At 38.7% G+C, this 16192-nt stretch overlaps 2 protein-coding genes across 2 annotated transcripts in view; one reads left to right on the forward strand and one right to left on the reverse strand.

Moving 5' to 3' along the window:
- AXDND1 (axonemal dynein light chain domain containing 1) overlaps window positions 1-16192 on the forward strand; it is a 134459-nt gene that overhangs the window by 104244 nt on the left and 14023 nt on the right. Inside the window, exons 19-21 of the mRNA XM_004706807.2 lie at window positions 4207-4317; window positions 8199-8294; window positions 10338-10399. Coding sequence (XP_004706864.1) covers window positions 4207-4317; window positions 8199-8294; window positions 10338-10399 — 269 coding nt within the window. The remainder of the gene's footprint in view (window positions 1-4206; window positions 4318-8198; window positions 8295-10337; window positions 10400-16192) is intronic.
- On the reverse strand, window positions 6202-6663 carry LOC105978983 (60S ribosomal protein L23a-like; the record flags this gene model as incomplete). The annotated part of the gene is made up of 1 exon (XM_045297941.1): window positions 6202-6663. A coding segment is annotated over exon 1 (462 nt), but the record flags the coding sequence as incomplete, so codon positions are not given.

A 16192-nucleotide genomic window follows, 5' to 3' on the forward strand; every position in this document is an offset into this window, starting at 1 on the left:
AAAAAAAAAAAAAAGAACACCTAATACAACAACAACAAAAAAAAAGAGCCTCCAATAAAACTATTTATTAAAAACAAAAAAAACGATGTCCTAGGAATTGGTGAACTGAAATGGACTGGTATTGACCATTTTGAATCTGACAATCATATTATTCATTATGCTGGGAATGATTATTTGAAGAGGAACAATGTCACATTTATTGTCAAAAATATCTTTCTTGAAGCACAATGTTGTGATACATGTATCTATATTTTTACAAGGAAGACCAATTAATATGACTATTATTCAAATTATGCATCAACCATAAATCCCATAATGAGAAATTGAATAATTAATCTAACTTCTTAAGTCTGAGATTAGACATGCGATCAAGATGTATTGATAATACTGGTGAATGGAATATGGAGACTGGAAACAAAGAGGTAGGATCAATTTTAGAAAATATGGTCTTCATGCTAGAAACAAAGCTGGAAATTGCATGATAGAATATTACAAGACCAATGAGTTATTTACTACAAATAACTATTTTCAAAGCATATACAATGACTATGTATTAGGAGCCCTAGTGACCCAGTGGTTACTTGTTGAACTACAATCAATTCAAAATCACCAGCTGTTCCATGGGAACAGTTACAACTCTACCCTGTCCTATAGTGTCACTATGAGTTAGCATCGACTTGATGGCAGTTAGGGGTTTTCTGGTGTACATGTGGACCTCACCAGGTGGAACACACGGTAATTAAAAGGACTACCTCTATGGGGAAAAAATGATGGAGAAGCTCGATATCATTAGCCAAAGCAATGCCAGGAGCCAATGCAAACAGGTCCATCAATCACTCATATACTAGTTCAGGTTGGAGCTGAAGAAAATGAAAACAAGTCCACAGAACCAAAATACCACTGAATACATCGCATCTGAATTTATAAATCATCTTTAGAACAGATTTGATGCACTGAGCATTTAATGACTGAAGACCAAGAAGTTGTAGGATGACATCAGAAACATCGTGTGCTACGAAAGCTAAAGGGCCTTTCAAGAAGGAAAGTAAAAAGAGACCAACATGGATGTAAGAAGAGACTGTGAAACTTGCATTTGAATAGCTAACGTAAATGGAGGAATTGATGAAGTAAAAGAGCCAAACAAAATTTCAACAGGCAGTTTGAGAAGACAAAAAAAAAAGTATTATAATGAAATGTGCCCAAACCTGGAGGTAGAAACCAAGAGGGAAGAACACACTCAGCATGTCTCAAGCAGAAAGAACTGAAGAAAATATTTAAGCCTTGAGTTGAAATGCTGAAGGATTCTATGGGAAAAATATGGAAAGATAAAGGAAGCATCAAAAGAAGATGGAGGAAATGCAGAGAATAACTATCAAAAAGAATTGGTCAATGTTCAACCGTTTCAAAAATAGCATATGATCAAGAACAGATGGGACTGAAAGAAGTCCAACCTGCACTGCAACCATTGGCAGAAAAGAAGTTTCCAGAAATTATGGAGTACCATTTGAAGTGTTTCAACAAACAGATGCATGCTGGACACTCAACCGCCATTCCAACAAAACTGACCCAATCGAATGCAGAAATTATCAAACAATATCACTAATATGACATACATGTGAAGTCTTGCTGAAGGGAGTGGCCAGACATTTAAGCCGGATTCAGAAGATGTGGAACAAGGGATGTCATGCTACCATCAAATGGATCCCGGCTGAAAGCAGAGAATAGCAGAAAGATGTTACCTTTCTTTTGTTGGCTATCTAAAAGCATTTAGTTGTGTGGATCATAGCAAATTATGATTAACAGTGTAAAGAACAGGAATTCCAGAATATTTTATTGTACTCATGCAGAGTATGCACATAGAATAGGAGGCAGTTGTTTGACCAGAACAAGAGAATGTTGGATGTAAGATTAGGAAAGATGTATGTCAAGGTTGTATTCTTTACCATATTTATCCCGTTTGTATGTTGAGCAAATAATCCGAGAAGCTGCAATAGATTGGGGAAAAAAATGGGACATCAAGATTGGAGGAAGGCTCATTACACTTTGCTTGCTGAAAGCCAAGAGGTCCTGAGAATACTGATAGAGGTCCACGGATGTAATTTATACATGCTTTCATGTAGAACCCACCTCAATGCAAAGCAAACAAAAATTCTCATGAGTGTTCCAATGAGAAACATCACGATAAACAGAAAAAAAATGGAAGTCAAAGATCTCGTTTTCCTTGAATCCACTACCAGTGCTCATGGGTGCAGCAGTTAAGAAATCAGCTATGTATTTCATTGGGAAAATATTTTGCCAACGACCTCTGGAAGAATGTCAAAAAGCAAAGATGTCATTTCGAGGACTAAGGTGCACCTGCCTCAAGCCATGGTCCTCTCAGTGGCCTCATAGGCACGTGAAAGCTGGATGGTGAATAAGGAAGATGGAAAAAGAACCTATGCATTTGAATTATGGTGTTGGTGATGAATATTGACAGTATCATGGCTAGAAGAACAAATATATAAGATATATACATATACCTTTGTATATATACACACATATATACTGACATACAAGTACAAGGGGTATCCCCTTTGCAGAAAAAAAAAAGTGGAAAAAAGCTCCGCTAGGCAGAGCTTTCTCGTACACATTTTTCCTCACGAGCTACTCCTGAGGACAAAGATGGCTTTCTCATCCTCTTATGGTCTCAGAAACTCATTAGGGCCGGTCTACCCTGTCCTGTAGGGTTGCTGTGAGTTGGCATCAACTCAGTGGCAGAGAGTGAATTCTTCCTTCTGTGGATCCTCTGGGTAGACTAGGACCTTTAACCTTTCATGTGGTAGCTGAGCACTTTAACCATTTGTAACACTCAGGGACTCTGTAATCTTATCTCTGTAAGCTTCACTTACCTTAACTATCACTTAAGATGTTTGGACTTGATTTATAAGATTTTGGGACCTTGGCATTTTGCAATAATTCCAAATACATATATTAGAAGAATATAAGGCATGTAACGGTGCTTTGTGGTTGATTTCAGGGGTGTAAAGTGGATCATTATTTTATATCATGGTACTGTTTGGTGATGGTTACTGTGACTAGGTTTCAGTAGTGTGATTCTCCCAAAGAAGATAATGTCTCTTTTCTCTTTCTTTTGCTCACTAACAAGAAAAATGTATCTTTAAAACATTGAAACCACATCTTAACTGTTAGAAGATTTTGTGGAGGGAGGGTGGGGTAGAGGGGGGGAACTGATGATAAGGATCTACATATAACCTTCTCCCTGGAGGATGGACAATGGAAACATGGGTAAGGGGAGATGTCGGACAGTGTAAGCTATGACAAAATAATAATAATAAGTTATAAATTATCAAGGGCTCACGAGGGAGTGGGGAGCGGGGAGGGAGGGGGAAAATGAGGAGCTGATATCAGGGGCTCAAGTGGAGAGCAAATGTTTTAAGAATGTTTGAGAATGTGCTTGACACAATGGATGTATGTATGGATTGTATAAGAGTTGTACGAGCCCCCAATAAAATGATTTAAAAAAAAAGATATGCAGTTTTACTCTTCACGTTAGGTGGACAAGTATTGCCCCAGATCTTTCAATAGAGTCTTTAAAATTTCAGGTCATTTGACAGTTTGAAACTACCAACAGCTCCGTGGGAGAAAGCCTGGCCTTCTACTCCCACACAGTTTCAGAAACCCACAGGGAGGTCGCTATGAGAAAGCATGGACTTGATGGCAATGAGAGTTTTTTAGGCATTCTTTGATATTGTCATCTTAAAAATGAGAATAGTAGTAGTACCTACCTCATGTTGAGATCAAACAAATATATCTACAACACTTAGACTAGAGTAGCAAATAATTGTGATGTAAGTATATGCTTTTAGCATGCAATCATAATTGATGCTATTTACATAAATTTATTGAGGCAGACAATTAGGCCTTAGTAAACCCAACAATCCTCTATACAGGTATATGGTTTTATGTGCCTTTAGCACTTCTTGCTCCATTACAATCCAGATTTCAAATTCTGCCAATAAGAGAAGACCTAATTTAGATCTATATCTATATTTGGACACCATTGCACAAATGTTTGAAGTATCGAATAGAATTCTATTTAGAAGAATGCTAATATTCTAGCTAGCAGCTCCTCAATAAGATTGAGTGAAGAAATGAGTTGGTGTCTGAGTTTTTTCTGCTTAATAATTATCTTTTATCTTTTTTCAGAGAGAATGTTATGATTGGATCAATACATGTACTATTCTCCTTTCTGAACTCAAAGGCAGAAAAATAATATTATTGCAGCCTGATGAAATAGAACATCTATTTGGAGAGGAGGTATTTGCCATGTGTTACATGCTCTTCCCTGTATTCCAGTAGGTAAAGGTTCAGGGACTTTTTTCCGGGCAGTGTTTTGACTCTCCAGCCGCTCTATCAGGAGAGGAGACGGGGAGGAAGGCCACTCTTCTTCTTCCCAAGGGAAGCGCCATCCCCGCCAGCATCTTTGCTCACTTTAGCAGGTTTTTGACCTCTTATGTCATAAAAGAAAGAATGGCTTTCAGATGAGGCTTCTGTCATTTCCTGAGACACAGCCTCAGATGCTCTGCTTCTTCGCTCCCCTTGCCCTCCTCCTCTAGTCTCAGTCTTCCCATCCAAGGGTTTCTCTTCCTTTGAGACTCAACCCATCCCCAATGTCCTCTCAGTTTTTGTATCTCTAATGTCTTTTTTAATGGTTCCTTTTTTAAAAAAAATCAACCTATAAAAAAAATCTATAAGCATGGTCATTTCTATCTCTTGAGCTTGTCTTCTCTATTACACACTTTCTTGTTCTTTCCATCACAAACACTTTTTTTTTTAAGGGTTTCTCTTTTTTAATCATTGTATTTGGGGCTCGTACAGCTCTTATCACATCAATTGTGTAAAACACATTTGTACATTCATTGCCCTCATCATTCTCAAAACATTTGCTCTCCACTTAAGTAGATGGGCAAGACAAAAATGATGGGCAACCTTAATCTTTCCTTCATTTACCATGATGTTGCCTATTGGTCCAGTTGTTCGAAGTTTGGCCTTCTCTACATTGAGTTGAAGGCTGCAACCTTGATGCTCATTAGCAATTGATTCAAATCCCCTTCACTTTCAGCAAGTAAGGTGTGTCATCTTCATAGCACAGGTTGCTAATAAGCTTTCCTCCATCCTGCTTAATGGAATCCAGCTTCTCTGATGATTTGCTCGACATACAGATTGAATGAGGATGGTGAGAGGATACAACCCTGATGCGCACCCTTCCTGGTTTTAAATCACTCTTTATCCCTTTGCTCTGCTCGCATACTGCCTCTTGATCCGTGTACGAGTTCCTCTGGATCACAATGAAGTGTTCTGGAAGCCCATTCTCCTCAAGGCTATCCAAAGTTGGCTATGATCCACACAGCTGAATGCCTTGCATAGTCAATAAAACACAAGTAAATATCTTTCTGATAGTCTCCGCTGTGATCCAAGATCCATCTGACATCAGCAATGCTATCTCTTGTTCCACGTCATCTTCTGAATCTTTTCCTGTTTTCTGTCCTTTTGCCTTTTTGCATTGCATATTGGATAATTGATTCTAGCTTACCTTCCAGTTCACTAATTTGCTCTTCAACTGAGTTTAATCTACTATTTAGCATTTTTGTTGAGTTTTAATGTTCAGTTATTGAAGTTCTATTTGGTTTTTGTTCTTAACTTATAGTTTACACCTCTTATTTTATTAAACATATTAAACAATTTATTATATGTCTGATAATTCAATTATATATTTATGTAAGGATATTAACTATAGCATAACTTATAATAGCATAACTTATAATAGCAAAGACCAGAAATAATATAAGTGTTGATGAATTATAATATCATCATATAGTGGAATTCTGTGTAGATGTGTATGTAGTGTAGATGTGTAGATACTTATGTAATGAGAAAAAGTTCATCCATGATGTATTACAGAGAAAACAGATTATGGCATGCAACATACATTATTATCTCATGTATGTTAAAATATTTATACATAAAGTATTTAGGAAGAATATTTTTTAAATTTTATTAGATATAAAACTTTAATAGTTAATTAGAATTCTTAATTATTTGTATTGTTTTTAATGTTTTTTTTAATATTGAAAAAGTTTATATTTAGCATTAGCCAGCTGGGCTCACTTTAGATGATTCCAATTTTGTTGGCAGAGCCAGTCGAACATATGCCTTCTTCTCACCGTCAGGCCTGATCAAGGTGTTGACCTTGGCTACGTCCATGTCACAGAGCTTGTTCACAGCCTGCTTGATCTGGTGTTTGTTGGCTTTGACATCCACAACGAACACAAGTGTGTTGTTATCTTCGGTCTTCTTCATGGCAGACTCTGTGGTCCAGGGGAACGTGAGGATGGCACAGTGGTCCAGCTTATTGCTCCTGGGGGCGCTCTTCCGAGGGCCTTGGGGCTGCCTTCTCAGTCTCAGGGTCTTGGGCCGCAGGAAGGTGGGTGACGTGCGGATCTTCTTTTTTGTGTGGCTGTGGTCGCCTTTCAGCACGGCCTTCTTGGCTTTTAAAGCCTTTGCTTTGGCTTCCGTTTTGGGAGGGGCAGGAGCTTCCTTCTTCGCCTTTGGTGCCCTCTTCGTGAAAAGGCTTTTTAATGTTTTATAGTAATCATATGTCATTAGGAATAAGTGGTATATCATTTAGAAAGATATAGTACATTGTGGATTTTTTTAATTCTACATACTCTGCAATGTAATCTTAAATTGTTATAAAGTGCTTTGTCTTAGACTTATGCCGAAATATATTTAAACATTTATTATTATGGGAAATGCATTTGCTTCTAGCTTTAGGTTTTAAACACTGCTTCAATAATCATCCGAGGGACATTTTCAGTCTTAACACTTGAATAGATTCCTTTGAGGTATTGGCTCTTCTCGTAGCCTCTCTCATATTTCTGAGGCTACTGTGGCCTCCTTTGCAGATTCCTCTGTTTTCCCTATCCCTTTACATGACTAAGCTTTGTCCTAAGACCTTGTTACGTCATCAATTGCCATTTTCTTTGTTGGGTTCAACTAAAGGCAGATAACTGTGACTGTCAAATCTCTATCTTTAGCCCAGACCCCTCCAGCTAAACTCCAGATCCAGAGGTCCACTTGGATGTCTCAGTGATCATTTAGGCTTATGTAATCCAATATGAACTCTTTCTCTCCAAACCTCTTTATCTAGCTTTTTATCTTATGTCTGTGAATGGCATCATGAGCTGTCTAGTGCCCTACTCCGTAAAATAGGTGTCATCCAAGATGTTCCCTTCCCCTAACCCCCCATACCCTCCAATCAGTCACTAAGAGTTATCTTCTGACGATCTCTTTAACCTCCATTTTGTTCGTTTCTGCAACCACCCTGTAGTTCATTCCTGCCTCGTGTCTTTCTTGCCTCGCCTTCCTCCCTCTTATTTTCTCCCTCTTTAAATTGATTCTTTTGTGGCCAGAGTAATTGTTTTAAAATATAAAACAGATCAGTCAATTTATTGGTACTTCATTGCCTTTCACGATAAAGTACCATCTTCTTGGCATGACAGTCTAGTCCTTTCCATTATTAGTGCACCATCACCTCAACTGCTCCTAGGTTTCTGTTCTCAGAACCAATCATGCATAAATAGCTTCTACTACCTAAAACTCCCTTGTGACATCTTGTTTTCCTTACTCATCTTTCAAGGAGAAACTCAGACATTAGCTCTTCAAGGAAACCTTCCAGACAAGCCAACCACCTTCTTATAGCCCTGTCTACTACCAAGTCCAGATCAGGTGCTCTTGCTATATGAGTACATGAGTGGTTTTGAAAAGGTCATGGAAAAAATCTACTATCTTTTGATTTTATTTTTTCATGAATTTTTGAAGTCTCTCTCTATATATATCTATATATAATTTTCTTGTCCACTAAAATGTAAGTTTTGTAAGGGAAGGAGGCCACTCTTGTTAGCCATTGTATCTTTACCACTAATATAGAGCCCAGTTGTACTATTAGTGCTCTTTAAATAGGTTTAATGAAATATTTCTAATGCAGAAGCAGGATTTTTAAATGTGTGGAAATGTTTCATTGTCTTTCAATTCCACTTTTCTATAAACTTTTGAAGTCTCCTCATAGTACTAAAATATGTATATATGCTATATTTCTATATACCAAGCTATAATGATAATATTGTTTTTTCTCTCAGTACTTCATAAAAGAATTCATTGAGCCTGAAATAGAAAAATCTTTAAATGAGGATGAAGAAGAAATTCAGGAAATAGAAGAAGAGGAAAAAAAGGAAGTAAGTTTTTTTTTCCTTTATATTTTTAAAGAATATATATAGGTACTATAGAAAATAGTAATAGGTCGCTGCCTGAAACTACCTAGAAATAGATTATTTAGATGGACTTTTTTCAACTTCTGCTCATCTTCATACAGGTTTGATGTAAATCTTCAGGCATCCTTACCTAGGAGCTCTAGCGGCACAGTGGTTAAGCACTCTGTTGCTACGTAAGTGAAAGGTCTGTGTTTGAACCCATCAGCTGCATCCATAAAGACTTTCAGCCTTGGAAACCCTATGGGGCAGTTCTACTCTGTCCTGACTGAGTCCGAATTGACTGGAAGACAACAGGTTTGGGTTAGGGTTTTCACTTTGTTTTCTGAAGGGCCGTCCCTTCCTATTCAGCCATTCTCCGTCAGCCTCGTTTATGCCCTCACCCCCACCAGTGACACAGCTTTCGTTCCGATGCTGTTTCTTTCTCCTTTATCACCAACGCTTTCAAATGGTAGTTTGAATCCCTGACCTCCCCTTTTTTACATCCTATTCTGAGCTGCCTTCCCTCCTCCCTTCTACTCTCATCATGCTATCTTTCCTTGGTTACCTTTGCCGGGACATTTGTAATAATAATAACCCTTTCAGTGGAAGTTTTAGTAAACTGTTAAACAGTGATGACCACTAACTGAGAGTCTGCTATGGCCATATGCTTTGCATGAGTTACCAACAAAACACACTCTCAAGGTGTACATTGTTGTCCCCGTTTTATTGATAGGAAAACCTGAAGCTCAGAGATGTTGACTGACTTATCCCAATTATATAGCTATCAAGGCAGAGCCAACATTCAAACACAGATAAGTCTGGCACAAGAACCTTGCTAATCCTTACATAAGGGAACTTCAAAAAGTTCATGGAAAAATTCCATTACCTTTTCATTTTACTTTTTCCATAAACTTTTTGAAGTTGTCTCATATTTGCCACTACAGTTTCTGGCTTCCAGGACTCATGATCATTTTCTGACTCTCTCTATGATATGTTAATTTATTTCCCTGACTTTCCTTCTTTTTATATATTTAAATGTTGCCATCACCTATGCTCTGTCTTAGACCCTCTGTTCACTGTACATGGACAACCACACTCACTGCTGTAGAGTTGATTCCAACTCATAGCGCCCGAAGGACAGCATAGAACTTCCACACATGGTGTCCAAGGCTGCACATCTTTGTGGGGATGTTTCTCTCCCATCGCAGCTGGTGGGTTCGAACTGCTGACCTTTCAGGTAGTAGCAGAGCACTTTGAATCACAGTGCCACTTAGGGTTCCTGCACGTGCAGAATAACAGAACAGAATTCTTGTATCACACAAAGGCTTCCTTTGTTTATTATTTATTTATTCTTTAAAATCATTTTATTGGGGGCTCATACAAGTTTTATCACAATTTACACATCATCCATTGTATCAAGCACATTTGTACATTTGTTGCCCTCATCATTTTCAAAAGTTCTTTTAATCAGCACTTTTCTATTTTACTTCACAATAAAAATGTCCTTCTTTTATTCTTTATTTCTTTCTTCCCCTTCCTTTGAGGCTTATCCCAATCTTCCTTGTCAGTATTATTAATACTGGTAATTATTGATGATTATTTTCTACCTTTATTAGAGATCTTGTTATTGTCTTTCTTTCTATTCTAAATCCAGCTACCATCTTAGGTAACTCTGTTGTCGATATAATCTATGCAGCATCCTACCTCCTTGACTAGACTACTATAGTGACTTTTTATGTATGAGGAAGGAAAATTCCTTTAGCTTATAATTACATTTTCCCCTGACATTTTTGAAGCCCTCTCATATATATAATATTTTATTGTATTTTTAGTTAAAGTTTACATATAACATTGGGTCCCTTTTAGGTAATTTCTACACAGAGTATCCAATGACATTGGTTATATTTTCCACAGTGCGTCAACTTTCTCTTTATTTCCATCTGGTGGCTCCATTTCCATCTACTTTTCCTCCCTCTTACTTTCTCATCTTTGCTTTTGAGTAAATGTTGACCATTTGATCTCATACAGATGATTTTCCCCCCCCCAAATGTAGTTCTCACGGGGGATATTGTTTATCGTGTAACTGAAAGGTAACTTCTGGGAACAGTTTCATTCAAAGTTTAAAAGGTAGCTTAGGCAATAGTCCTGTATCTGAGTTCCTCTAGTCTCAACCAGTACAGTAATTTAAGGTTCCTTCTACATTTTTCTTCCATTCTATCACCGAGTGTATAATGGTTCTCTGATCAGAACAGTAAGAGTGACGCCGCCTGTGATGGTTAAGGTGTGTGTCAACTTGACTGGGCCATGATTCTCAGTAGTGTGGCAGTTCTGTAGTGATATAGTTTGACAGTTATGTAATGATGTCTTCATCCTCCATTTTGTGATCTGATGTGTTCACCTTCCATTTTTGCATCATGCATATTTTCACATAATAACCCAGTCTTTAGAAACTAATGATGTCAAGAAGCGGAGAATGGATGTTGTTGTTAGATTATATATGTTGTAGCTTTTACCAAAACATCACTTTTTCTTGTGTGCTTCTTAGTGCCATCATTTAACTTGCTCAAGTATGTACACTTTACTCACATTTGATGTTACCTTTCCCACCACTGAAAATCACAAGCATCTGCTATAACTCAAGTGTTTTTTAGATTCTCAACCATGTAATTCAGAAACTGTCCACCTCTTAAATATCACAATCATCTGCCAGTTTGTCATATTGTGGCAGTTTGGATGCTGGAAGTTATACCAGTGGTTTTCAAATGCCAGCAGATCACTTGAGGTGAACAGGTTTCAGCCGAGTTTCTAGGAGAACAGACTCTGAAGAAAGAATAAGTGGTCCCTTTCTGAGAGACTGATCACTGGAAGCCTCATGAATATTGGAACATTGTCTGATATCATGATGGAAAATGAGCCCTTCAGATAGTAAGGCACTCAACATACAACTGAGGAATATCTACCTTCTCAGAGTTGAGTTGACCTTAATGACATTGTTGTTTTTGTTAATAGGTGCCACCGACTTGGTTCTGATGCAGAGTGATCCCTATGCACAACTGAATGACATACTGTCCTGACCTGTGTCAACCTTAGCCTGTTGTTAGGTTTGAGCCCATTGTTGTAGCCACTGTGTCAGCTTATCTCCCTGATGGTCTTCCTCCTTTTCAGTGGCCTTCGAGTGTACTAAGCATGATGTCTTTTTCCAGGGACTGGCCTCTTCTGATAATATGTCCAATGTGTATGAGACCAAGTCTCACCGTCCGTGCTTCTAAGAAGCATCCCGGCTGCATTTCTCACAAGACAGATTGGATTGTTCTTCTGGCAGCTCGTGGCACTTTCGATATCCTTCACCAGCACCATCATTCAAACGCATCTGTTCTTCTGCCGTCTTTGTTAATGACATAAAGAGAGCAAAGCTCTTAGGGCCTTTATTTACCAATGGAACATGGCTCCAAATGAGAAGAAACAGATGCAAGCACTCATTAGTCACTGGAACCTGCAATGTAGGAAGGATGAATATAGAAAAAATGGAAGTCGACAGAAATGAAATGTAATGCGTAAAGATTAATATCCTAGGCAGTAGTGCATGAAATGAACTAGTGTTGACCATTTTGAATCAGACAATCATACGGTTACCATGCCAGGAATGACAAATCAAGAGGAATGGTATCACATTCCTTGACAAAGAGAACTTTTTAAGATCTCTCTTGAAGTGTAATGCTGCATGTGTGATAAAGTGATATCTGTATGCCTATGAGGACACCCCAAGAATACAACTATTATTAAAATTTACACACTAACCACTAGTCAATGATGAAGAAATTGAAGAATTCTACCAACTTCTTCAGTCTGAAAAATGTGGTCAGGATTCATTAATAAATTCTGGTGTCTGGAATATGAAAGTTGGAAACAAAGATGAAGGATCAGTGGTTGGAAAATATGGCTTTAGTGAAGAAACAAAGCTGGAAATCGCATAATATAATTTTGTAGGAAAAATAATTTCTTAATCATAGATACCCTTTTTCAGCAATGTTGCTTTATGTAAAGGGGGACAGTATACCTGAACTTTGACAGGTAAAATGCACAGCAATTAAATTAACTACATCTGTGGGAAAGATAAGAGAAAAGCTTAGTGTCATCAGCCAAAACAAGGCCACAGCCAACTGTATAACAGATCATTAATTGCTCATACGCAAGTTCAGATGGAAGCTGAAGAAAATTAGAACAAATCCATGAGCGCCAAAACACAACTTTGAACTATCTCGCCTGAATTTAGAGACTATCTCAAGAGCAGATTTGACACATTAAGAGGACCACATGGCATCAGGACTATCATTATATGAAAAAAAGAAGCAAAGGCTCATTTAAAAAAAAACAAGAAAGAAAGACAAAAGTGGATGTCAAAAGAGACTCTAAAACTTTCTCTTGAACATAGAGTAGCTAAAATAAATGGAAGAAATGAAATAAAAGAGCTGAACTGAAAACTTCAAAGGGCAGCTTAAGAAGACAAAGTAAAGCAGATTACATTATAATGAAATGTACAAGGACCAAAAGGAAGAATATGTTCAGCATTTCTCAAGCTGAAAGAACTGAAGAAACAAAACTCAATTCTCACGGTGCAATACTGAAGGATTCTGTGGGTAAATAGTTAATGATACAGAAAGCATCAAAAGAAGATGGAAAGAATTCAGTCATTGTATCAAAAAAGAATTTGTTGCCACTCAATCATATCAAGAGGTAGCATCTGATCAAAACCCAATGGTCCTGAAGGAGGAAATCTAAGCTGTACTGAAGGCATTGGCAAAATTGAAAGCACAAGGAATTGACATAGTATCAATGAAAATATTTCAAATAACCGATGCAGCTCTGGAAGCACTGTATTCCAAGAAATATGGAAGAAAACTACCTGGCCAACTGACTGGGAGAGATCCATATTTGTGCTCATTCCAGTAAAATGAGCTCATTCCAACAACAGGTAAATCATTGAACAACATCATTCATCTCACTCGCAAGTAAAGTTTTACTGATGATTAAAACAGTTGCATCAGTACATAATGAGTTGCTGTAAATCCAAGCTGTATTCAAAAGAGGACAAGGAATGAGGGCTATCATTGCTGATATCAGATGACTCTTGGCTGAAAGCAGAGGATACCAGAACGTTTTATTTATTTTTTGCTTACTTATTTATTACTTGTGTTTTATTGACTATGCAAAGGCACTTATATAACGAACTATTGATAGCATTATAAAAAGAATAGGGATTTCAGAACACTTCCTCGTGCTCCTGAGGAACCTGTACATGGACCAAGAGGCATCATCCAAATGGAAATAGGGGATACTGCCTGGTTTAAATCTGGAAAGGTGTGTGCCAAGGTTGTATTCTTTCACCAGATTTATTCAGTCTGCGTGTGGAACAAATAATCCAAGAATCTGGACTATATTAAGAGGAATACTGCATCACGATTGGAGGAAGGCTCATTAACAACCTGTGAAATGACACAGATGACACAACCTTGCTTGCGGAAAGTGAAGACAATGTGAAGCACTTACTGATGAAGATCAAAGACTAGTCTCGTTGTGGATTACAGCTCGATGTAAAAAACAAAACCCCCAATCCTCACAACTGAACCAATAGACAAACGGAGATGATAAACGGAGAAAAGATTGAAGTTGTCAAGGATTTCATTTTATTTGGATCTACCATCAATGCTCACGGAAGCAGCAGTCAATAAATCAAATTATGAATCATTGCATTTTTCAAATCTGCTGCACAAGACCTCTTCAAGGTGTTAAAGAGTTAAGATGTCGCTTTAAAAACTAAAATGCACCTGAGCCAACCATAGTATTTTTAATCGCCTCATATGTCTATAAAAGCTGACAACCGGGATGGTGGACAGAGGGTGGGGTGGAAAGGGGGAACCGATTACAAGGATCTGCATACATATAACCTCCTCCCTGGAGGACGGACAACAGAAAAGTGGGTGAAGGGAGACGTCGGACAGTGTAAGATATGACAAAATAATAATTTATAATTATGGGGTTCATGAGGGAGCGAGGAGTGGGAAGCGAGGGGAAAAACGAGGAGAAGCCAACCCCTGGAGAAGGCCACCCTGCTTGGAAAAGCAGGAGACCCATGAAAAGAGAAAGGCCCTTAATGATGTGGCTGACACCACGGCTGCAGCTGTGGGCTCAGATGGAACGATTATATTTGAACTCCTGGGAAGCTGCCTCCAGGCTCAAGAATACGCCATTGGGATCAAACCACAGGAGGTCTTTGGTCCAGATGCTTGCCGGTCACCGGAGGGATGTTGATGCTATCCTCACTCTCTGCCTTTTAGTCATCCCATTCTACCCAGGCGGTCATGTCTGATAAGCAAAGGAGGAGCCCTCCCACTCTGTCGGAGGCAATTATCAGGCTCCTCCTTGCTTTGTTTTCAAGATCTTGCTCTGATTCCTTGTCTTCCATCTCAGGTCTGTTCCCACTCCCCACCCCATCCTTTTCCCCCCACTTTAATGCTGTATTTAGTTTCTCACTTTAATGTTCTGCAACTCTAGCCCAGTTGTCCTCCAACTTAGGGACCACAGACTTCTTGAGTACATCTTCTTGTGCATCTATTTAAGAGCCAATATTTGAAAGAATGTGGCCCTGAGTCATGCAGACTTGAGCTCAAATATCGACGTTGCCACACATGACAAATTATTTCAAACCTCTGACCAGACTTCCTCTTTTACCCTATGCCATGCCCCCTTGCACCGTTATCGTGAGGGCTAAGATGAGACCATGAATGCACAGTAGCTGATTTGGGGCTTGCCAAATAGAAGACACGGGATAAATGGAAACTTGGTCACTAAATTCCATCCTATTTTCCAATTGTGTAGTGGATCCCCTGCTCTCTAGCTGGTGGTGCTTCAGATAAGTGTTGGGTTGGTAAGTGGAAGGTTAGTGATTTGAATCTACCAGCTGCTCCACAGGACAAAGATGAGGCTGTCTGTTTTTGTAAAGATTCACAGCCTTGGAAACACTATGGAGCTGATATCAGTCAGAAGCAACTTGATGGTAGTGGGTTTTCTCTAACTGCTGCCTTAGTTCAGGCTCTTTTCTTCTTTTGTGTAGATTTTTATTCGGCCCTCCTGGCCTTTCTACCTAGGATCTCTGTCTTTGCCAATCTGCCTTCCATATTGCTTAGCAGCTTTATTGAATGCTTTCCTTCTTGTTGTAATGGTCTCAGTTGTTTCATGTGTTCTGATGTGAAGAAAAGTTGAAACTGGTTAGCAAACACCAAGTTTTCACAATTGAGCCCCGCAGGCCTGTCACCTTCCCCATACTTGCTCTGGTTCCAAATGCTGAGGTCCTCCTGCTTCTAGGATTTGGCATATGCGAGGCTTTCTCTCTCTCCTGAATGCCTCTGGGCACCAAGCCCCTCAGCATACCTTTGTGGTAATAGTAATCATATTTTGCCGCAATTACTTTTTTTTTATTTTAATAAATAATTTTATTGTTGGCTTTTATAACAATCCATACATCCATTGTGTCAAGCACATGTATATATATGTTGCCATCATCCTTTTTTTTAATTAAATAATCATTGTATTAGGGGTACATACAACTCATCATAATCCGTACATACATCATTTGTGTCCAGCACATTAGTACATATGTTGACTTCAGCATTCTCACAACACCAGCTTTCCACTTGAGCCCTTGGTGTCAGCTTCTCATTTTCCCCCCTCCCTTCCCGCTCTCCCCTTCCCCTGAAGCCTTGATCATTTATAAATTATTATTATTTTATCATATCTTACCCCATCCAACGTCTCCCTCACCCACTTCTCTGCTGTCCGTCCCCCAGGGAGGAGGCCATATGTAGACCTTGTCATCTGTTCCCCCT

This window comes from Echinops telfairi, unplaced genomic scaffold (assembly GCF_000313985.2).
Source record: "Echinops telfairi isolate 266 unplaced genomic scaffold, ASM31398v2 ScPeMD7_7424;HRSCAF=8462, whole genome shotgun sequence".
Taxonomy (NCBI): Eukaryota; Metazoa; Chordata; class Mammalia; order Afrosoricida; family Tenrecidae; genus Echinops; species Echinops telfairi.